General features: G+C 40.6%; 1 protein-coding gene across 1 annotated transcript in view; it reads left to right on the forward strand.

Annotated features, from left to right (window-relative positions):
* The window catches only part of slc30a6 (solute carrier family 30 member 6), a 51,923-nt gene extending 26,812 nt beyond the window's left edge, over nt 1–25,111 (forward strand). Inside the window, exons 9-15 of the mRNA XM_010869754.4 lie at nt 867–961; nt 10,629–10,677; nt 16,097–16,216; nt 19,314–19,416; nt 19,634–19,681; nt 20,862–20,930; nt 21,982–25,111. Coding sequence (XP_010868056.2) covers nt 867–961; nt 10,629–10,677; nt 16,097–16,216; nt 19,314–19,416; nt 19,634–19,681; nt 20,862–20,930; nt 21,982–22,548 — 1,051 coding nt within the window. The 3' untranslated portion in view covers nt 22,549–25,111. The remainder of the gene's footprint in view (nt 1–866; nt 962–10,628; nt 10,678–16,096; nt 16,217–19,313; nt 19,417–19,633; nt 19,682–20,861; nt 20,931–21,981) is intronic.
* The last annotated feature ends 500 nt before the right edge of the window (nt 25,112–25,611 follow it).

Below are 25,611 nucleotides of genomic sequence, written 5' to 3' on the forward strand. Positions count from 1 at the left end.
AGCACTCACCGGACCCACACAATCGTGGATTGCCGTTATGAAACAAAGATTAGTATTTTGATGAAAACACGGGCGATTTTTAAACCTGTCTACATTGATGAGATTACCTTTCGAAACAGTCGAACATTGGAGATGAAATGTTGGGTGTAATACCCTAAAACCACAAATTACTATCACTGCTGTGCAGCAGGTGGCAGCCACACAAAACGCCACATGTTCCAGATACCAAAACACTTAATCTAGTAGAGAACATGCATTCACTGCAGCACCAACTGGCTTCCCTCAGCATTAAAATCTGCCTCTGTTGATTGTTTGTGTTGAGTTTTTTAAATGGATTGTCCCTATTTTGATGTTTTTATGTTGGTGTTTATGTGTTTTCAACTTGACCGGGTCATTTCTCAACATTAATGCTTACTGCTTTTCGGGGAATGATAAAAAAAAAGTAAAGGTTCTTCTGAAGCAATGAGTTGAGCACTATTAATCAAAGTCTCAACTTTCTGGCCAGATGCCCTAACCTATAGCCTACCTGCTTCCACTGAAATCGTATTATTTCTTAATACTAACTGTTGAGGAAATACAAGCACTTAAAAAGAGATGAAGCCTGTTGGCCAACCAATGGAGTGTTTTTGTTGAACCTAATATGTTCTGTTATATTAATTACATTAACTTTTAGCAGTAATACCATATTTAAGTTTGAAATATGCAGTCAAATTCTCTGAATTTCCCTATTGTGATAAATTATTTTCTGAATTCTAACTTGTTTTGTTGTCTCATGAAATACAATTTCACACATTTGTCTTCCGTCATGATTCAACCCATGTGGAATGTTTAGTTTTCCTGATGGTCTTCTGTGTTTGTGTCTGTAGGGGTCGTCTGTTGGTGGGGACCTTTGTGGCTCTGTTCTTCAACCTGCTAACTCTGCTGTCCGTGAAGAACAAGCCCTTTGTCTACGTCTCAGAAGGTATGTTAACTGTCCCTGTCATTTTCCACAGCCTGCGGTAGCTAGCATGTCTCGAGTTATAATATACTGTAGTACTAATTGAGCATATTTTAAACGGAGGGTTGGGGCTGATAAAGCTTTTTTATGGTAGCTCATTCTGAGGTTGTGTTTTTTCCTGTTTTCAAGTAATTTATTTAATTCAGGGATCGATCATCATAGATGTTGGTACTATAGAATCATGCTGATTGTGGCTCTGTCATTCGAAGTCTGACGGTTTTTCCCTTGAACTGCCAGCAGGGGGTGTGGCATGGCATGATGCTTGTCTGTTGCTGCAGGACTTTACTAAGCAGGGCCCAAGCTGTCATTCCTCACTGCCTGTTTGTAAATCCTCATTGACACAGTTATGGATTGTAGGACAATCCAGACCCCAGCATAGTTAACCCTCTAGATCTCAGTCTGCCTTTAATGAAATGACTTTTCATTTTGTACACAGTGTACACAGGCCCTGGGCACATCATTAGCAAGGTCTCTACTGGAACCCAAAATAGAGCCAATAATATTCTGAAAAAACATATGGTCGCTGGAAAGAGAGGGCAGATGGAAGAGAGGCGGTAAGGTGAAAGAATGTAATGTAGATAGCCATAGAAGAGATGTAATGAATCAAGAGAGAAAGGTGGAACACCGTCCCTGGAGATCAGTCAGCATTCCACCTAGTAGAGGGCAGCGTAGAAAACCTGACCTTCCTGCCAGTGTTTGTTTGTTTGTTTTTAGCCCAATGTTTACGACACACAAGCAAAATGTTGTTGGTGTTCCCTTCGCCTATGGCCTTTACTGTATCAGTGTCAGCTCCAATTTGCCCAATGTTTTTGATCCGTCCAGATTGGGTCTATTCGGTCCATGGCCTCTCGAGGAGGCTAAATGGCTTTGCTTTCTTATGTAATTAAGGTCTTTAGTGGAGCAGTATGCTAGATTAGAAGCACTACGGCTGTCTTGCCTTCTCCCTTCATCTTGCCTTGGAATGACTTAATCTCCAGGAGGAACATTACGACTTGAGGCGACGTGCTTGGATCATGTACAACGTCTTCAGTCTGCCTGTCTGCCACCAAGTCACATGACACAGACGAGACCTCCGAATGGTTCTTCTTGTGCTTCTCTCTTCACCAATCATCTCCTCGATTAGGATTGATATCTTCCTGTCTTTAGGCCCTAAACATGTTTTTGTCAATAACAGTATATAACAGACACTGTTGTTTGTGTTCTGAGATTGCTGCGGTGAAAGCTGTACATTGGTACATTTTGTCTGGGTCATTCACTTTACCCCACAGTCAAATAAACAAGGATAAATAAACAGTCTAACTTCATTTAACATCTCCTTGCCAGGAGTGCATTAGTCAGGCTCACAGCACACATACGCGCGCTTGCGCCGGCACACGCTGTGTTATGTAAGCATGTTCCAGACGGCAGCGCCCTGAGGGACCAGACAGGCAGTCATATCATAAATAAGGCACTCTGCTAAAATGGTTCGCTCATGGAGCAGGCCCAGTAAAAGTGCCCCTTCCCGTGGCTCACAACAGTCCCCAGGATCATTGTGGGTTTCCCGTGTTACTGTTTTTTATTTTGTGCATTCGTGCATTACGATGTAAATCAGTGTGATTGTTCATAAGGATGAGTCATTATTGAAATTAACAGCTATAGCCTGAATAACTTGCAATGCTTTAATTTGGGATATGTTCTGAAATAACCTAAGTATAAGTATTCCTTTGTTTGTTTGTTAGCTAGAGGAATTATTGTATTTACCCCTTTCTAGTCCTTCAATTCTGATGCCTATTTATTCATTTATTTTTTACATCTGATCACACGGTACCTTATGGGTCTTCATCACATGCCAACCAGAAATGTATTCTACGTGTTCTAACTTGTATCCACATTGTAGTCCACTAAAGCCTCCCTTTCAAATAATTTTCAAACATATTTTGTTTGTGCAGTCAATTATTTAACCATTGGACAGGCAATGTGTAATCACGTCACGTGTAACTACTGATGTTATAACTCATTCTCTTGTTTCTTTGTCTTTTGAAATTCCAAACATGTAATACCATTGTTCATCACATTTTCCTCTGTTATAGACTTAATTTCTCATTGAATAAGTACACTTTTTTGGACACATCTACACACAATGCCCTATAAACAAAAGCACGTTTTTAGAAAATTGTGCTAATTTGCTGAAATGGCACATTAGAAATGTGTGCCAATTTATTGGAAATGAAAACATTGTACATAAGTATTTAGACCCTTTATTTAGTACCTGAAGCACCTTTGGAAATGGTCCCCAAAAAATTGTTTAAAGACATCTTGGGTATTGCTCTACCTGCTTTGCACTCCTGGATTTGGGCAGTTTGTTCCCTTCTTCCTTGTTGATGTTCCCAAGCTCTGTCTGATTGGACGGGGAGCGTCGGTGAACTGCAATCTTCCAGCCTCCCTGCGGATGTTCGGTGGAGTTGAGGTGCGGGCTTTGGCTGGGCCACTGGACCACTTTTCCAAGCACTGCTCAAACACCAAAGGGTCATCAACAGACTACTACCTATCCAGTGTTCATCTCGCAAAGATCTCTCCCACCATACAAGCCCAAGGGGGTGCAAATCCAAACAGAAAGATCACGTCAATGACTCAACTTGCGTCAAGTAGGGCAAAAAAATAAAGAAGCCTTGCATGACGTTATGCGCCCCCTCAGGGATAACAAGAGAGAGCAAGCAAACGAGTGACTCAGCTCCTGTAATAGGACTCAGCCCCCGTAATAGGGTCAGTGGCAAAGTATCTCAATGAACAGGAGCTGGCCAGGCAGCGACAGCAAGGGTGGTTTGTCAATCCAGGGCCCTGCTGTTCACCTTGGCCAAAATAATCACTTAAAGAGCAGCTGAATTTACCGATTTGTGCTCCCCCCCCCCCCCAATTAAATCGCCATCACAAGCCCGCTAATTTTGTGTGTGGGCTGAAGAATGCACTGTTTAACTAAGCTGACAGTAACTAGCTAGCATAGCTTGTATAGCTGCAATTGGTTGGTTGGCTAGCTAGCTGATATGTCTCAGTCAAATCAAAGTGATGCCAAGATGGGTAGCATGAACTGATCTGTAGAATGTGTTTCAGTAGATACTTTAGAAATATGTAGCTAGATTTTATTTTTGCTTTTTTTTTATTAAGTTATGTAATGTTATGTGAAGTCAAAATTGCCATCTGGATAGGTGCTCCACAGATATTTTTACTTTCAACAAATTATCAAACACAGTAAAAGTAAATGCTTGCTAAAGTTAGCATAATATTTGCAATACGTGTCGTGGTAAGGCTTATGGAAAGGGTCAAGGTTAGGGATAGGATGAGATTTAATGTTAGGGTGTTAGTCGATAGTTGATTGAAAGTTAATGCTTGCTATGATTAGAGTTAGATTTACAATAATAGTTAGTGTAAGGGTTAGGGTCAGGATTTAGGTTAGGGTTAGTGTTAGTAGCTAGCTGGGGATACTTGTAACTGAAATGATACTGACAGTCTGTAGACACTGTAAAGCATCTACAGATTGACTGTGCAAAGTGTTACCCATACTGTATATAAAACTAAATTGGATTGGTGTCTGGTACAACACTGGACTTCCCTTTATGTTTGAACAATCATTTCAGATTATACTGAATGACATTTTTTATAAGGGGCATCTTCACTTTGCTGAGACCAGCCATGGTCAGGTTCCATAGGTGAAGGCCGATCAGCAGAAACTGAACTGACAGTACGACCGGGTGGGGTGGGTGCAGGGCAGCCAAGAGTTGTCACGGCAGGTTTTCCTGAGGCATTGTCTTTGGTATTTGGTCATTCTGAATAAAGGGAAAGAGATTTACATTAAGTAATTTAGCACGCACTAAATTCTGAGCATCCTACAGTAGTGTGCATACTTTTGCATACTTTTTCAAACCAATCCCCATGGGAATTGACCCAAAACCCTGGCGTTGCATGCACCATGCTCTTACTTAGTGAGCTGCTACAGACCATATAAAGGTGATATTACATTAACACTGTCATCATAGATCAGTAGCAGGCCCTTCTCGTCACGGACAGACTCCTTAAACATAAATGGTACCATAGCACTGTATGAATCATCAGTTTGTCTGAGGTAACGAGCTGCCAAATTCAAAATCCAAATTCACAGGTGCCATAGCAGTGTTTACACAATATCTGTAATCATGAGAAGGACATAGAAAGGAGTCATTGAAGCCGTACAGGCACTTTAAATGTTCTACTGGTTTATTTCCTGTTTCTCATAGGATAATTCCCCACGCATCAGCTAAGTACTGTTACTCCATATACATTTTATTTAAATTATCCCTTATTATTCAATGTTCCTTCGTGTACAGGTGCATCTCAAAAAAAATATTGTGGGAAAGTTCTTTTTTTTTTCTGTATTTCAAATCAAAAATTGACACCTTCATATATTCTAGATTCATTACACCTAAAGTGAATCATTTCAATACTTTTTTGTTCCAGTCTTGATGCTTATGGCTCATGGAAATCAAATATCCAGTATCTCAAAATATTACAATAAAAAAATTTACAATACAGAATGACAGCAATGACCTTCTGTGGCTTATCCTCCTCAAGGAGGGTGTCAATGAGTGTCTTCTGGATAACTGTCAAGTCAGCGGTCTTCATCATGATTGTGGGAGTGTGTACTGAAGGCACAGGGAGTTAATTAGCTGATTAGAGCTCTTCTCCGGTTGACATTTCTGTATTATAAATGTTTTTAATTCTAATATTTTGAGGTACTGGATTTTTGATTTCCCTGAGCTAATCCGTAATCATCAAGACTGAAACAAAAGGCTTGACATTTTTCAATTTAGGTAATGAATCTAGAATATACACTCCCCTAAAGGATTATTAGGAACACCTGTTCAATTTCTCAATAATGCAATTATCTAATCAACCAATCACATGGCAGTTGCTTCAATGCGTTTAGGGGTGTGGTCCTTGTCAAGACAATCTCCTGAACTCCAAACTGAATGTCAGAATGGGAAAGAAAGGTGATTTAAGCAATTTTGAGCGTGGCATGGTTGTTGGTGCCGGACGGGCCGGTCTGAGTATTTCACAATCTGCTCAGTTACTGGGATTTTCACGCACAACCATTTCTAGGGTTTACAAAGAATGGTGTGAAAAGGGAAAAACATCCAGTATGCGGGAGTCCTGTGGGCGAAAATTCCTTGTATGCAGCAAAGCATTTGTGAAGCCACAACACGCACAACCTTGAGGCGGATGGGCTACAACAGCAGAAGATCCCACCTCAACTCCACTATAAATAGGAAAAAGAGGCTACAATTTGTACAAGCTCACTAAAATTGGACATTTGAAGACTGGATGAATGTTGCCTGGTCTGGTGAGTCTCGATTTCTGTTGAGACATTCAGATGGTAGAGTCAGAATTTGGCGTAAACAGAATGAGAACATGGATCCATCATGCCTTGTTACCACTGTGCAGGCTGGTGGTGGTGGTGTAATGGTGTGGGGGATGTTTTCTTGGCACACTTTAGGCCCCTTAGTGCCAATTGGGCATGGTTTAAATGCCACGGCCTACCTGAGCATTGTTTCTGACCATGTCCATCCCTTTATGACCACCATGTACCCATCCTCTGATGGCTATTTCCAGCAGGATAATGCACCATGTCACAAAGCTTGAATCATTTCTAATTGGTTTCTTGAACATGACAATGAGTTTACTGTACTGAAATGGCCCCCACAGTCACCAGATCTCAAACCAATAGAGCATCTTTGGGATGTGGTGGAACGGGAGCTTCGTGCCCTGGATGTGCATCCCACAAATCTCCATCAACTGCAAGATGCTATCCTATCAATATAGGCCAACATTTCTAAAGAATGCTTTCAGCACCTTGTTGAATCAATGCCACATAGAATTAAGGCAGTTCTGAAGGCGAAAGGGGGTCACAGTATTAGTATGGTGTTCCTAATAATCCTTTAGGTGAGTGTATGAAGGTGTCACTTATTGATTTGAAATACAGAACAAAATGAACTTTTCCACATTAAAGTTTTTCTGAGATGTGTACATTGCCCTCCGGAATTATTGTCACCCTTGGTAAAGATAAGTGAAAAAGTTTATAGAAAAATGTGTTGCTGTATGCCAGTGTGTTTAACCCTCAGGAACAATGATGAAGATGGTCTGAGGGGTGAAATTTCAGTGCCAAAGTTTGATTGGACCCGGGTTTTTGGCCAAATGAGAAAATACAAAAATATAGCTTTTGCCACAGCAGTGGTGGGTTTGGTGTAGAAAGGAGGAGGATTTTACAGAAAATAAGAATATATGTGATGTTGCTTCCAAAGGCCTTGTGAACATGATTAGGATAGGTGTCATCATGAACGTCATGAATGTTTTAGCTAAATCTGTCTGCCTCTGCCAGAAGGGAAACACAGGGTCATCCTGAAACCTTCCTGCAGGAGAATAATCCAAAGCATTCCTACCGATCCAAACACAAATGCATCTCTGACCACAGACCTCAAGATTTTGCAATTGCCAACCCAGTCCCCTCGTGTAAACTCCCTGGAAAACCTGTTAAGTGAGCTGAAGAGGAGAGCACATAAGGAGGGACCAAGAATACTGAAGGATCTGGAGAGATTTGGCATGAATTGTTTTCTCCAATCTCATCATGCATTATGGAAGACTTAGTGCTGTTGTATTGGGACGGGTGCCTAATGCACATTGTCTCTTCTGCATTTAGTACAATGTTTCTAAAATGTTTTTTTGAAAATATTAAGTAATTGTTTTGTTTTTTAACAGCTCTACCTCAAACTTACATTTTTGTCGCTTTGAGTTGAAGTTCAGGCTGATCAAACAACAGTGAAACTTGTTCATAGCCTTTTCTTTGATCATCTTTACTAAGGATGGCAGTACTTCTAGAGGGTACTATACATTTCTTATGTTACTACTTTCTTTATAAATTTAAATGTCATGTTATTGCAAAACTTTACTCTTAAGTTAAAATATGCAGGCTTAATTTAGCAAATACCAGTTTTATTAAACCTCAGATTTTGTGCTGAATATGTAATATGTTGCTTATCTGGACCTGTAATTTATCTGTTAGCCATTCATTTATTTAACCTTTATTGAAATTAATCTCTTCCAAGATTGAAATAAAGTGGTTTTGATGACACTGGGCACACACAGGCCCAATTTTTGAGGATCCATTTTGGGTGAAATCCCAGAAACGCATCTTTAACAATGGCACAAACTATGAAATGTTTTACTTTAATGCAGTTTGTTAAAGTTATACTTTGTAGGATTTTCAGCAACAAAAGTTACAGCATGTTGCAGCTACTCGCCGGTCAGAAAGCAGTTCCGCACCAATGCCTGATAGAGAATGAAGTTCTGAATAATAATATGAAAAATTGAATTACCTGTTCCAAAAAGAACAAACTCAGTTTGATGTTGTTCTTACCCATGCTAATGTTAGCTTAGTGTTCCTGGTTGCTAGCTATATAGAGCTAGTCTTCTTTTGCTGCTTTGCAGTTTTCTTAGTGTATGCTTTAGTAGATGGGAGGAATTGGCGGTTTGAGGTCCTGGACTCTAGCTGCCGTTATAGTTTCTTACGAGTAAGGAGGAGGAAGGAAGGCCTGCCTCTGCAGAAGGCGATTGGCTGGAAGGCCCGTCTTGCTGCAGGCGATTGACTGGAATGGGATTGCTGGAACAGAATTGGCTGGAAAGTAGCGGCATGCTCCAAAGATTATAACTTGAACATTCCACTGACCTGTCTGTATTGCTGAACAACTCTTAGAGGGCCTCATTAGCTTACAAAACATGTTTATATGGGATATAACAGTTTTTTTGTTTTTTACAGGGAAAGAAATCAAACTGCAGCTTTAAGCTGATAAATCTCAACTGTCACAATTTTTACAACCAAGAATTTGAATGAGCATGCCTCTCCACATGAATAGGCTCACTGTAGAGATGGCCAAGTCTCAGAGGAAGAATTACTTCACATGTGCCATCCGCTATCCAGTGGCTTTTCATTGTGGTCAGGTCGGGCCATGGCCTATATGCCCTGCTACCATCTAGCAGGCAGACATGATTCAGGAGCACCATAACCAGGACAGAGATACTGGGAAGAAAAAACAAGCTTCTACCCTCAGGCCATCAGACTGTTAAATGAACTGCCTGTTGGCCTGCGCCCTAATGTGCACCGTAAAGCCAATTTGTGCGCACACAAATTCACACTCCAGCTCATTTACGTACATTGACCATAGCCACAAACAATGTCTTGCTTACACACACTCCTTGTCACATTCATACACTTTAACTGAATGTACGCAAACATTCATCCATGCGGATGACTAACACACATCGCGTCTACACTGCTGAAACATACATTGTGAACACTGGTCACTTTCCATTCATTTATATCCTGTTGACTATTTTTATTATATTTATAGTTTGTACATCTGTATGTTCTTTGTTTAATCTACTGCATTTTCTATGAGGGGATACACAAGCATTTCACTACTTGACTGATGACATCAAATATTGTTGCTACATATTGTAATTTGCCATTGTTATTGTGAATTCAAATGTATTTTTGTTTTATAAGCCAGCAGCAATTTTATAATATCTATTCTATGTTTCAAAATAAATTAAACATTGTCTGGGATTGATCTGATTGAACCCGTCAGTTTCTACGAGTAATCACAAAGTTTAGATCATATTTACGAACTATAAATAGTCTTGCTGGTGCTCTGATCCAGCCTCCTTGCAGTGAAGATACTGACGTCTGTTTGTCATTGTGGCCTGTGCAAAGAGTTTGGGTCAACAGGCAGTGTCGCTAAACCGATCATCTCCTATAATATGTATGCAACCAACACAACGAATACAATTAAGAAGAACCAGAAATGTATTAGCTAATTGTTTCAGACTATTTTTTAGGGTCTGAAATGCTTATTTTCTGGGTGTCATTACATGTGGTTTAAAGCCTTTCCTAATAAAATAATGAGATGTCCCAATACTGCTCCAATTCCTCATCATTACATGGCTGTTGTAAATTAAATCACTCCCATTACCGTCCTTATCATTAAGTTAAAGTAAATCCAGTTGTGAAATTACTTGCACATTTTCAGTTTCGATTGCCGCCTCATTCTATGATAGGTATTTTAGTGCCTAGGTAGAATGACCAGGCGTGTTTTTCTTTGCCCCTCCTGTTAGGAAGTACAATTAATCTTTTTACTATTTTGTCTCTAAATAATGCTTTTCAAAATGATCTGGCAAATTTAAAATCAGCCTATTTAGAAAAAGACAGGAAAGGAGTAGGATGTTGCAAGATTTCCGTCACGAAATCAAACGTCAGATGATTTCAGTCTGTTGTGGTTCTAGTGTTAAATGTCCCAGGTGGTGGTGGATTGCTATAAAGGCATACATGGGCCTTCCCCTTATCAGTCACCGGCGGGAGTGAGCTATCCTCTGAGGGGGACAGTTGATGGCATGGCAGATGTCTCTGGGATTCCGTTTGCTGCTACAGCAATGGCTGTGATGAGGAATAGATATGGAATGGCTGCAGTGGTTCTCAATCACTATGTTGTTTTTAACTCTTACCCCTTTTTCTTCTCTCTCTCTATTCCCCCATCTCTCAATCGCTATCTGTTTTTCCCCATCTTACCAACAGCTGCCAGCACCAGTTGGCTCCAGGAGCATGTCGCAGACCTGAGTCGAAGGTGAGATCCTCTTTCAATGAGTCATGCTGCTGTATTGATCCACGTTGTTTTCCGCCTGTGTTCCAGAAGTTGACAATTTCCTTCTGAACAATCCCTTTGGAGCGATGTTTTACTTTATAATGTTGCTGTGACAAAATGTACTAGTTATTTTACAACTTAGTATGGACAACAAATTAAAAGAATATCTGTGAGTGGAAAAGGCGGGGTCCTTTCCTTCCAGGACCACCATGGCACCCATTTATTCTTAATTCTTTGTCATTTATTCCCCACTAACTCCCATTCATTACCCTTTGACCTCCATTAATTCTCAAAGTTGCATGCATTCCCCATTGACTTCCATTCATTTCCTATGGAGCCGCAAGCATTTGTTGATTATAGCACCAACATCAGGCTTGACACTTTGTGGATGCCTTCCTGCCATAGGCCTGAACCCATATACTCAGTTTGGTTGCAGTAGGCCTCACCATCTTGCATTAATGAGCATTTGAATTAAGACCACGCCCACAGGAATTTTCTTTGGCTCATATCAGCCATTCTGTTCAAGATATGAATAATCTTTATCCCTAAACTTTAGATATTTGTCCTTAAAAACCTATGTACCGAGCGCCGTGAAGATTGGTGCAGCACTCTTTGTTGAAGATAACTTTTTAGTGTTTTAGAAACAATTCAAAATGGCGGAAAATCCAAGATGGCGAACTTTATGGCTTCTTGAGGCAGATTTGTTTCTTAGGTGAAGAGGACCGAATTTTAGACCTCTGAGTCTTACGGAGTGAAATGCCAGTCCGGCTTTTGGAGTGACTTAGATTGCTTATTATAGGACATTGGACATAAAATACATTAAGGACATTTGACATAATTAGACACACTGATTTTTCACTTTGTCAGCTCGAGGGTTCGAACCTGCAATCTTTATTTATTATTAGTTATTCGCAGAACATTCAACCACTAGGCAATCTGCTGCCTCAGATTTCTTTTGCAAAGTACTGTAGCTATTTACATTGCTTTGAGACCAGCCTGTTTTTAGACACATTATTAACCAGCGGGTTAGTATGTTAGCCAATTACCATGCAGGCTACTGATATTTTATGTAGTTAATGATCTCTCCAGTCTGTACTGTCTTTTCCCTCCCCTGACCCTGCAGAGTTGAGCAGAGGTCTTTGTTTGAAATGTTCTTAAAACACTGTACAAATGTTGAAGAACTAACTTGTCTAATTCGCCAGCATATTAAACACAAGCAAGACACAGATAGGCAGCCTAAACATCAGTCACATAATTTCATTGTAACCTTTGGCAGAGGCTGACATACCGGTCAATTCAAAGCAAGCTTGCCCACTATCAAACTTTAGTTACTTGCCATGGAGTGGAAGCCTGGTGGATGTTTTTCTGCATGAATGATCATTGCAAACGTTGGCAAAGCAAGGGCCAGACAAGGTCAAATACATTGTATTTTTGTCAGGAGCCCAGACTACGATGAGGCAGCATAACTACAACGATGGCATCGTTAAACATGTAGCTACTTTTCAGATTGTTTTACCCCAATGCAGTCAGTAGAATGCACCAAGCTTCTGCTATTGTAATATTTATAAGGTATCTGGGAAGCAAGGGCAGGTCTCATTGCACTTCTCATGGATTTCAATGGCCCCTTTGACCAACCCTGCTTGAGGTCAGAGGTGGAACTCTTATCTTCATTTTGACCTGTACCATATTGTGCTGTTTGCCCTTGCCCTGAGGTTAAGACCTCATTGAGGCTCTCATGTCAGCCATTTTCTACCCCTGGCCCTCATCCCTGGAGACCCTGTGCAAGGTTGTGAAGAGTCTTGGCAGTGAATCTCCTCTCCACCCCTCTGTCCTTTATACAGTAGCTTCCAGGATGATGAATCGCCTCACTTCTTTTATCTGAATAATGGATGTGGGTGGGTTTTGTTTCACACCACAGTGTTGCGATCATCTTGCACCTCTACCATTTCTGCTTGTGCGCTGGTCTGGAACCTGTACCCGCAGGAAGTAGAAAATTATAAAAGGCTGAGTCATGTTTGAGGTAAGAGGACTCATTGAAAAAGAAAACCTCCCAATCCTGATGGGTTATTTAAATTAACTGTTTAACAAGACGTTACCTCGTTGCAGGGCCAGCTATATTATCCCTTTTCTTATGATCGCAAGGAGAAAACCACGTTGACCAGCAACTGTGACTCATTTGGCTAATTCAGATTTGGAAAATATTTTTTTGAACTAAATACCACTAATTACTTGAATATTATAATATTGAAACACATTGAAATTGCCAGAGAGCATCGCAGGCCAGATTACTTCGCTAAGTCTTAACTTGCATATTACATTTTATATTATATGTATGCATATTTATTTTCCATGCAACACCATTTTCATAATCAAACTTAATTTACTTTAACAATGTTTTTGTATTATACTCTGTTAACAACTGTTATTATGGCAGACAAAGGCCTAAAAGAATCCCTTCTCAAGGTTGTTACTCAACAGAAAAGTTGCAACACATATTTGCCTTAAAATGTGACTTTCAGCTTAACAGAGTAGGCTATATTACATAAGGTTCATTTTTAACAACAGTTATTAGGGCAGCCATAAGTCTATGAAATCCCTTTTTGAAGATTTTTACTCAATGCAAATGTTGGTATAATTGCCATTATCTAACTTCATACAGTATTTAGTTCGACATGCTTTTAACGATAGCTATTCCGGCAGCCCACACCCAAGAAATCAACTTTTAGGGCCACTCACTCAATATGAACAGGAGAGCCTTTTATAGGCATTGACAAGTGAGGTGAAGTCAGGAGTCATTTTTGTTGAAGCTGTGTGCAGAACTGCTGCAAGATGTTCGTCAGTGAGGCTGGATCTGTGCTTGGCCTAGTTGAACTTTTGCGTCGGGTGACGCTTTTTTGTGTGTGGTTGCTCTGGAAGTGCCTCCGCAATTAGTACTGTTTAAAAACTGCAACGTTAGCTTTACATAATAAGTTGCTTTACCTGCAACATCTGCAAATACATATTTTTCTGTCCATTCATTTTAAATACCTTGCTTTCGTTATCAACCTTTCTTAGACAGGCTCATTTTCAGATATCGCTAACCATCAATTGCATATATCAACAAATGATAAACGTACACCTGTGGATTGTGGTGCTGGTCCATAGCTACGTATTGTAGCAATGCAAATAGCTTGTTTCAACTTAAAACTATTTAAAGCAGTGTGATACTACTGTTCTTAATACTGGAAGTGCCACAGGACGTTTAATTTGAAATAAAATAAATACTCAGGAGTAAATAAAGTAACGTAATCTGCAGAGCTGGTCAAATATTTGTATTTTGTATATTTTTTACGTTTTGGATGTATTGCGGGCTGGATAGTATGACTCAATGGGCTGGATCCAGCCCGGGGGCCTTATCTTGCCCAGGTCTGCTGTAACAGATGCTGAGTAAGCACTTTAATGGATTTTCTTCTGTCACTCAAGGAAGTGATGCTTCAGCAGCAGACAGCTTTTTGGCCTAGTGGTTATTTCTGATGATCATTTCTACGTTATGTATACGTTTCCCATACTGAGAATATAATAATTGTCATACATGTTCCCTAAAGATATGCCAGTAGCACCCTGTCTACATGAACTTGGCCAGCCCAGTGCTGTTACTTCCATCAAAAATGGTTCTTGTTGGGCTGCTTATGTAAATGCAGCCCCTGAAACACAACTAGACCAAAATAGGATTGATTCTGAAAGGAGTGTGCTGTTGGCCTTGACTAATGACTTTTATTGATTCGGAAAAATCCCCCAAATATTAGGCTTTAAGAAGTGGCTTTCTGTTCCATTATATATAATAGAGAAATGCCACCCACTCTCCAGGTTACCTAAGCAAATAGCACATTGTAAATGTTTCTGATTGTTCTGAATGCAGTGGACAGGATGTCCCAAATTACATTTACTACTTGTTTTATCTGCCGTAATCATGTCATGCATATCTCTAGACCTACCCACCCTCCCTAGTGTTTGTTGCGTAGACATTATATAACCCTCTAAGCTAGTCCACTGTGTACCACTGTTTGGACAACAACGTTTAGCCTGTATTTATTGCCGACAGACATCGTATCAAGTGTTTGTTTGTCTCGCCGTAATCCCACAATTTCTCAGTCTCCAGTGGGAGGGATTAAACAAACAGTCAATCTGGAACAAAGCTCCCTCTATCCACACACACTGCGCTCTCTTTCCCTCCATGCGCTCTCTTCCTCTGTCTGTCACCGTTGGTCTCTTTCCCTCTCTCCCTCTGCCTCTCTTTCTCTCCCTCTGCCTCTCTTTCTCTCCCTCTGTGTCTCTGGTTTTCTCTCCCACTGTCTCTGGTTTTCTCTCCCTCTGTCTCTCTCCCTCTCCTTCTGTCTCTCTCTAGGCAGTGCCCGACCACACAGGCTGTGCTGACAGGCGGCCTGGGAATCACACAACCATGTCCCTAATACTCAAATTATATCAATGCAACCGGGAGATTAGGAGATTATTCTGATGTGAATCCTTCTTCCTCTCACCCCACTCCCTAACGCAAATGTTTGCCTCTAAATGAAGTGACCAGAACTTGCTTCCTACGGTCAATGGGGTTTTTACATATTGCAGATTGGTTTATTTTGTCCGTGTTTTACTTCTGGGGACTAGTATTCACACAGGTGTGATCCGTGCATCATAATATGAGGTTGACATTTTACAGGAATGCAGTTTAGACAAATCAGTGTATCAGAGTATATCGCTACAAATGGGCTGGTGTTTTCTGTGCTGGACATCTCATGCCTAAATCTTTAACTTGTTGCGCTCCTATTACTGAATGTGATTAGTAGGGTATGGGTTTTCATCAATGTGCAATCTCCAGTGCTGACAGCAGCCATCTGTCTGAGCAGGTCATCACTTCGTATCAAATCATCTCGCCTACTCGTGATGGGTTACACCTACTGAACTGCATTAACATCTCTGATTAAACACACACAACTTATCTGTACACCATGCTTTCACGGTTGAGCGATTTCTACTCACACTAGGGACTGCAGCTTTTTTCGTCTTGTGAAATAAAGCAAGCCATTGAGCTAGAGCCATAATGGCTAATGTATTAACAGAATGCAGCACATCCTAAACAGAAATACAAAATCTGATCCAAACATGCCATTAAGGGAACCCAGGAAAAACATGTCAATCTGTCAAATAAAACCCCCCTAATATTTTCTCATTAACAATGGATGTGTATATTACAGGTGATTTTCTTGTAAGACCCTGTCCTGGCTCATTTGCGTGATGTCTTTGTTTGCCCTTCAGTAACGTGATGTCACAGTAACTCTAAGTAGTTTGGACACTTTGATGTGTTGGGAGCATCACTGCAGGGTTGACTGGCTCAATATAGTAACCTTATTTTTGTATTTGTTTTTAGCCTGTGTGGGATCATCCCTGGCCTCAGCAGTGTCCTCCTTCCTCGGATGAATCCCTTTGTCCTAATCAACGTGGCCGGAGCGCTCTCACTTTGCATCACCTACATGCTCATTGAAATCAAGTAAGTCATGTTCTCCAAACCAATGTAATGAGGCTAGTGTTGAAAGCCAGAGCGGAGACGCCTGTGACTATGGTTTGGTTGTAATGATGGTCAGCTTGGCATAGAGGAACAACGTAAATGCCTGTGTGACTACCACATCCATTTGAAAGAAACAATGTGATGCGGACCGGAAACAAATTCACAGTGTCATTCTCATTGGAGGTAATATAGTTAGTAGGTCCATACTGTTTTCTCCTTCCTTTGCCTGACTACCCAAACTCCTAACTTATTGGTATATCATACAGATGGGTTTGGCGTAATTTGGCAATAAGCTGTATCTTTTTAAAATATATTTAGATTTTTTAGATTTGTTGGATATCATTCCATCACTTACTATTTGTTGGGTAGAGCAACGGAAGATATCAATTTGATTCATCAGGTAATTATTTCCATGCTTTCTGTACTTAAGTTTAGGATTTTACAGGGTGTGGATTGTACTCACAGAGGGCAATGCTAATGCAATGGCATTAGGCAATTGCTGGACCGCTATACATTCATGCTGCAAACAGCCTGTTCCATCTAATCCTAAAGGAGCTGTAGTGTAGCGCTATACTCAACTGGACATCTTTGGACCAGGCAATGTTTTTCCACTCATCCAGTGTTGGTGATGGCATGTCCACTGGTGCCACATCCACTGATAGGGTTAGGGTTAACCCTAACCACATATTTTTTTCCCTGAGTTCCTCCAATCTCTGCACACCAGTGTTGTACTGCTTTATGTGCATGTTTGTGGACTACCTGTTAGCTTGCACGATTCTTGATGTTCTCCTTTTGGAACTGTCTCATCAACGAGCCGACAGATGTTTTTTTTTGTTTGTTGTGCCATACTCTGAATACCCTAGACTGTCGTGTGTGAAATACCCAGGAGTATGGCTGTTTTCCAGATAGTTGAACAGGCATGCCTGGCACTGACGATAATGCCACGCTCAAACACGATTCTAAAATTCAGTCAACCAGTAACTAAATGCCTCCATACCCGTCTGCCTGCTTCTTTTATGAACCCACATTACTCCCTGTCTTAAACAATTATTAAGATTTTTTTTTTTAACAGGGTGGGTTAGCCTTACCCCAACCATAATAAACTGAGTGTATTTCACAGTGCCTTGGTTTGTACAGTGATTCATTACAGTATACATTGGTTGTTTGGGAAAACATTTTAGCAACTTGGAAATGTATTGATGTAACCAGTAAATGTATGATTTCTACACAGTGCTCAATCTCAGTAGTGATTTCTGTATTGTTATTACTGCATTTTACAATGGGCTAGTTTGAATAATAACCCCCAAATACTTTTGCCAAATACCAGGTTTCTGATGATGTGGCATGTCTGCCTTGCAATTAGTTGATTTTCCTGTGTGACTTCCAGACTGTGGATGAGGAAGAATCTGTTCCCTGAATTATTTGTTCTTGCAAAGCCTTCATTATCTACCTGTTGTGTTTGACATTTCTCTTTCTTGAATGGTGATTGTATTTGCTTTCCTTGAGTTTGGCACCATGTAAAAAACAACTTGCCTTTTGTTTTTTTAATTTAACTGTTAATAAATTAGGTCCTTTATATGGCGTATATTTGTTTCTTACATTGAAACAAGTGGAGATTATCAAATTGACTAGTTCTACTGGTGTTGTGATATCTATATATTGTTTTTGAATGCAATACATGAAGAAGAGAATGGGACCAGGCTTAGAGAATTGTCCTGTTCAATTATTAGTGTAGATGGCCATTTAAGGCTGCTTGCTTCACGGTTTGGGTTGTCATAGCAGTTCTTAGGTTGAGATAAAAATAGCAACAGGAGCAGGTGGACTGTGAACAGGGTCAGTTAGGGGCCATCAAACTAGATCTGCATCGTGACCAGGTGGACAGGGTCAGTTAGGAGTCATTGAACTAGATCAGTGTCGTGACCAGGTGGACAGGGACAGTTAGGAGTCATTGAACTAGATCAACATTGTGACCAGGTGGACAGGGACAGTTAGGAGTCATTGAACTAGATCAACATTGTGACCAGGTGGACAGGGTCAGTTAGGAGTCATTGAACTAGATCAGTGTCGTGACCAGGTGGACAGGGACAGTTAGGAGTCATTGAACTAGATCAACATTGTGACCAGGTGGACAGGGACAGTTAGGAGTCATTGAACTAGATCAACATTGTGACCAGGTGGACAGGGACAGTTAGGAGTCATTGAACTAGATCAACATTGTGACCAGGTGGACAGGGACAGTTAGGAGTCATTGAACTAGATCAGTGTCGTGACCAGGTGGACAGGGACAGTTAGGAGTCATTGAACTAGATCAACATTGTGACCAGGTGGACAGGGACAGTTAGGAGTCATTGAACTAGATCAACATTGTGACCAGGTGGACAGGGACAGTTAGGAGTCATTGAACTAGATCAACATTATGACCAGGTGGACAGGGACAGTTAGGAGTCATTGAACTAGATCAACATTGTGACCAGGTGGACAGGGACAGTTAGGAGTCATTGAACTAGATCAACATTGTGACCAGGTGGACAGGGACAGTTAGGAGTCATTGAACTAGATCAATATTGTTACCAGGTGGACAGGGACAGTTAGGAGTCATTGAACTAGATCAATATTGTTACCAGGTGGACAGGGTCTTGGTCCTAAATGGTTCAGGTCTTCCCGGAGGGATTGATACTGTCATACATTTTAGGATTATATATTTGATAGTTTGGTATGTAAATCCTAGGGCCAAGACCATTGTCTGCAACTTGATGTTTAAATGAAGGGAAATAACATTAAGCGGAATTATTATTATTATTATAAGTGTTCATTGAAGGATAATGACTTCCGATTGGAGTGTTGGTTGTCTGTTTTTCAGAAAATCCTCATGAACTGTAAAATGTCTCCTTGGTGTTTTTCAAAAAAGAATTACAAATCTAGCTAGAAACCGTTACTAAATTTATTCTAGAAGGCCGTGACCAAATGCTACCATAACTCAAAAACAACACACTTGATGAAACTTCCTAACAGATATATGCTCATAGCAAATATATTGTTCACTGAAGTGCCTGATGATGTTCTCTCTCTCTGACTGTAGTAATTACCATGCTGTGGACACAGCCTCGGCAGTGGCCATTGGCCTCATGATCTTTGGCACCATGTATCCCATGAGTGTGTACAGTGGGAAGGTGCTCCTTCAGGTAGGCCTTCCAAACATATCCGTTGTCTTAACTGAACTGGATCATTTCATTCTCTGTAAGAGGTGACATGGGTGGCACAACTTTGTTCTTGCTGTAATATTAACAGGTTCTTTGATTTAGCTTGGCCTCATTGCCTCATTAACTGAAATAAATGCCTTCTGTTTTAATTCACGTCTTCAGTTAAAATCATTGTTGCTGCCCTGTGCTTTTTCTTTAGACCACTCCCTCCCATGTCATCGGTCAGCTTGACAAACTGCTCAGAGAGGTAGGATAACTAAGATTATGGAGTTACTGCTATTATTTCCAGGTGTGCATATATTGATCTGAAGGATGACATGTATCACCCTGTCAACAGATTTTAGAGTGGTGAATTTATTTTCCTGTGTTAATCCCCCCCAATCCAGTAAGGATGATAATGGAGGGGCCAAAAGGGAAGCAACAAGTAGAAACCAACATCCTAAGCCTGTATACATTTTGGATTACTTGCAGGCATTAATTGTAACTTTATTTATTTTTTACTTTGCAATGTATGTCAGAGCATAAACCAAGCCATTAACCCGTCACCCAGAGACTGAATTTGGTAGAGACCTATATTTGGGCAAGGTTACAAAAAAATTATAAAGTATTGAAAGTTCCCGGGACCACATTGGGCTCCATCATTGTGAAATGGAAGAAGTTTGGAACCACCAAGAGTCTTCCTAGAGCTGCATGTCTGGCCAAACTAAGGAACCGGGAAAGAAAGTCCTTTTTAAAGGAGATTACCAAGAACCGAAGCATGAATAAAAAAAAAAATTAGGGTCTAATGGCACCAAAATCTGAACTATTAGGGCTGCGTGCCAAGCACTACATCTGTGGAAAATAAGGTTTCTTGTATGGTGTATTGTGTGTGGATTGATAGCAAAAAAAAGACACGTAATTAGTTATTGATTAAGTCAGTAACACAAAATGTGGAAAAAGTGAAAAGGTCTTAATACTTTACAAATGATTTCATATATACAGTGCTTTGTGAAAGTATTCAAACCCCTGACCAATTCTCAAGTTTTATTCATTTAGAAATGGTACCCTGAATCACGTTATATCTGGCGCTCCAAAGCAGAGCAAGAACACATTTAGTGGAACAGTGCAATGCAATTAAAGTGATCACATAATGCTGGTGATAATTGTCTGATATCCCCAAGTGTTTTAAAATATAGAAGGATATTAATTGATCTACTGTATTAAAGCAGTTATATTTGTTAATGTGGATATCATGGAAAACAATTTGTGACCCATATTTTAAAAATTATTATTAAGGAAACAGCAATGGTTGCTCTTTTATACCCAAGCGGTCCCCAAAGAAAGGTCATGCTTTGCTGGTCCCTGGCACAAAACAAGTTTGATAAAAGACTCCTCTATCACGCTGTGCCTGTGCAACAGTGTGTAACGTTGTACTTGTCTTCCATCAGGTCTCCACTCTGGACGGGGTCCTGGAGGTCCGTAATGAGCACTTCTGGACGGTGGGCTTCGGCTCTCTGGTATGTCACCGTGGTTCTGTCCCTGTTGTCTCCTCATTATACCCAGCAGACTCCCGGCACTACGCGTCACGCTCTGTTTGCTCCGCCGGCTCCCCCACCAGATGCCAGGAACACAAAGAGAATGCCACTCACACTCGTCATTTAATTTAGTGCCCCCCTTGTTGTTTACATACATTCGGCAAGAATTTGCTCACTCAAATGAAAAGGGGACAAGTTGCTCATGCGTTTCAATTTCTCTGTAGATTTTTTTTTAGACTTATCTGCTACTAAGTTTTCGGAGAAAAAGTACCGGATGCATTTCAATAGCTGACCCTTGTTTCTAAATTATAGGGTAAAAGTGATGGTCAATTAAAATGTCCCTGGGAGTTTGAGTACCTCAGTTGGTAAAAAAGCGCTACATGAATCCAGTTCAGAATTAGCCCCTTTATGTATTTCTTTAGTCTAAGGAACATCCTATGAATATAAAGGTCAGATGCCAGTTTAATGAACCAATCCTGTGTTGGTGAGGATACACATTTTGATGACGGTGGCCACACCAACACACAGTAGCTACATCGCCCTCCAGTACACAGACTATGGCAAAGATAGGGTCATTCTTGTTTCATTCAAGGGCCTGCGATGTGAGCTATGTAGACTGTTGCTCTGACAATGTTGGTTCACACAAGAATGATTTGGGGAGTGAAATACAGATTCTGTCTGGTCTGCCGCTGCGTTACATCTTATCCAATAAAAAAAACACTTATTTGCACTCTGGAAAATAGCTGCATAATCTAACGGTGACATTATGCAATTACAGCTTCACCACTGTCATGTCGATGAATAGGCCAGCGTCTTGGCTGCGCTCCTAATTCCTTCGTAGACTAAGTTCTTCCAGTGGTGTTGCCGCTGTGCTGAGTTGTTGTCCCACTGTTCTGGGTTGTTGCCATACTGTTCTCTCCCGACTGTATGCCCTGGGGTACTGCCAGAGGAGCCAGGGAGAGCTAGAGAGGATGTAGAGTGAATACACAGCCAGCGCTGAACTCCTTGTCCCCTCCACTGGCTTTGTGTGCAGGCTGGCTCCGTCCACGTCCGGATACGCCGGGATGCCAATGAGCAGATGGTGCTGGCCCACGTGACCAACCGCCTCTTCCCCCTCGTGTCCACGCTGACGGTTCAGATTTTCAAGGATGACTGGATTCGGCCTTCCCTCGTGGCCGGAGCGCTCCCAGCCGGCGCACACAGCGCCACTGACTATGGGGGCATGTCCAGCTTTGTCCCTCCTCCCCACAAACCCTCGGAGGACACGGACCCCCTCACCTCCACCCCATCCAAACCCAGCAGCCCTCCGCCAGAATTCTCCTTCAACACCCCAGGGAGGCATGTTCAGCCTGTGGTGCTCCCCAGCGCCCAGTCCCACAGGCCCTATGGCATCGGCCTTAACTACGGAGCCTCTCCCTATGCGAGCATGCTCAACCAGGGCCTAGCTCGGCCAGAGAATGGGCTGGGGATTGGGATGCACTTGGGAATGGGTACAGGGATGCCTTCTTCACAACAAGGCTACAGAACTGCCTTAGGTACGGCACCACAGCGATTTGGAAGCAACCCTCTCCCATCACAGTACAGCCAGTACAGACCCTGAGGTTTAGCACGGGAGGTGGAATGTTCACAGAGAGAGTATGTTATGGTATTTATTTTGACGGGCCAGGACATCCATTCCGACTTTGGTGGATTTTCTATCTTTATATATTTTTTTGTACTATTCTATAACCACATTAGTTGGAAATGAACTGTAGGCCTGTGTTCTATGTGGCTTCAAAAGGAATTAAATCCAATTTCTCCATTTTTCTTGTGTTACAGCCCTAATTTAAAATGCATTAAAATGAGAGGTTTCATTAATCTACACACACTATCCCATCATTTAAAGGAAACATTTTTTTTTTTGAAAATGTTACAAATTAATAAAAATGAAAAACGGTTATGTCTTGTGTGAAGTGTTCAACCCATTTCTTTTGCCAAGCCTTAATACATTCAGGAATAAACCGTTGCTTAACCATCACATGATAACTTGTATGGACTGACTGTGTGTAATAATTAACCTTATGTACCCCACTCATACAGTAAATTATCTGTAAGATCCCCAATCAAGTAGTGAATTTTGTCACATAGTCAAGCGTAAAGAGAAGGTTTTCCAGTCTCTTGAAATAAAAGGCACTGATTGCTAGTTGGGTAAGTCTCTAAAAAACCTTACATGAAATATTCATTCCAGCCTGGTAAAGCTATTGATTAAGTTTGGGTATCATATCAGTTCCTACAAAGATACAGGCGTCCTTCCTAACTCAGTTGCTGGTGAGGAAGTCAACTATTAAAAAGTCAAGTTTAGAAGTTAGTTTATCTGAGATTGATTGTTTGTTGTCCAAAAAATACTAATGTGGGCACTAAATTACATAATGAATATTTGGAATATTAAGTTAGAAATATGGATTGGTTTGAAGCCAAAAATGTATGAGCCCCCAAAACCACCTCTGCTCTACTGAGGTTTTCCCACATACAGCTTGCAAGGCATATTACATTAGCTATGTTAGTCTGCTTTACTTCTGCTAACAATGTAAAGCTGTAGATCCACATAATCCACGTAATCTACCAAAAATATGAATTGTACCATTACACACAACATATCTGAATCGATATGTGTAATTCCTTGACTTTGGAGAAAAAGCTTTTCCGAGGACATTATAAACAATATAGGTGTAAAATTGAGTTGAATCTACTTTAGAAAATGTATCACTATTATTCACAATTGAATTTAATAGATATAACTTTAATATTTGAATGAAAATATATTGAATTAACTATCCAAGTCTCATTAATGACCTTTCTTGTTGATACTTTTATTCATTTGTCTGCTTTATCAGGAATGGGTGAACAAAATGCTCTCCCATTCCTGATCAATTTCATCAAACATCTATTTGATGTGTACAATTATCATGAAGTCTATGTTGAATCATCCACAATCCTCTGACCATCGGACCATGAGGCCCTTTGCTGGGATAACTACAAATACATTTTTAAAATTGAGTAATTCAAATAAGCGTTCTGTCTTTATATATGACGTACATACATCTTAAGGAAAATGCAATACTCTACCTTTCTCCTCCAAAGACTGTTTGAGACTGTATCCTAAACGCCCTACCTACTGTACACATGAAAGTAAAATAGACCATCACAACAACTGTAGTAAGTCAAAGCTTTGATGGAAAATCTTACTCCACCCCCATGCTACTGGAACGACCCCGCATGGCTGTGATTTTTGACCAACATCCAACGCAAGGCGCATTGTATTGCATCCACTTTTGGAAGGTGGTTAAATGTCAGAGTTTATTTGGCACTGTTGCTCAGCACACCTTTGTGTGAAATCTAACCAGCTCTGCATCAGTGAGTACCACTCTTCATATTTTCCCGCAGGTTGGATCATGTGGGTATTCCTGTCATTGGCAAGGACTGGGGAGGTTTTTGTTCTTCATCAATGAAACGAAATAGAGCTGTGCTCAGGAAAAATACGAGAGGGTCCTGGTTCAATCTGTTTGTCTGTAGACACCGGAAGATAAATTCACAGACGGTTACACAGGACACAGGGCCAAATCTACAGTCATTGCTTTGTAGGTGTGAGAACTCCCTACAAACTTACCAAAAAGAATCACCTTTCATTTTATATTACTTTGTCGTTAGAGAATGTTTCTTGGATAATGAAGACCAGTGCATTTTTATTTTTATTGTAATGCAACAAAATGTGGGGGGAAAAATCAAGGGTTGAATACTTTTCAAAGGCACAATATGTAATTTACTGTACCAGTTAACATTTTTGTTATGTTTGAGAACTGTGGAGGATCTCTGGATTTTGTACCATCAATGTGATTCCAACATGAATTCACCTTTATTATTCTCTTGGTCAAGATGGACGGTGTACTGTGACTGTTCCTACCTGTGGTGATATTTTTGGTTAGAAAACACTCGCCTAAAGTAGTGTAATACATATGATGGGATAATACTGTACATTGAATCTTTTATATGTTTTGCCATGTAACTACTGCATTACAATCATTTTGATACACTTTATTTCTTTATTCCAATTTATTTGTGAGGGAGGGATCTGTTTTTTGTCTTATTTTTTTTTTAAACATCTGTAATAAATTACACAAAACCTTGAATGAAATTGACCATATTATTTGTCCCTTACCCTATAACATTTCATGTTAAATCAGTGCCCATGAAAAGACTCCAATGATTTAGCAGACTGTTGATCTAGAATTAACCTAGTAAGCTGTCTGTAGTGTTTGGATGTAAGAAACGAGGTAGGCCCAACTTTTGAGAGGCTGTGGTTCCCCGGGCCCTGTTGTCCCTGAACACTATATTCCCTCAACACTATGTTCCCCGGGCCCTGTTGTCCTTGAACCCTATATTCCCTGTGTCTTATGTTCCCTCTGCCCTGTTTCCTGGGTCCTATCTTCTGGCAGCCTTTTGTTTACTCAGACTAATGTTCCCTCAACTCTATGTTCCAGTTTTAACCAAATTGATGACATTGCTATTGTAATGTAGATCCAACATCTATGGGTGTTTATAGGAGCTATATTTACAATCTCAAGGGCCTTGACCTTTTGTACATTCTAAAACAGAATTGCATTTCATGACTATAACCTAATACTTA

Source organism: Esox lucius, chromosome 6, assembly GCF_011004845.1.
Source record: "Esox lucius isolate fEsoLuc1 chromosome 6, fEsoLuc1.pri, whole genome shotgun sequence".
NCBI lineage: Eukaryota > Metazoa > Chordata > Actinopteri > Esociformes > Esocidae > Esox > Esox lucius.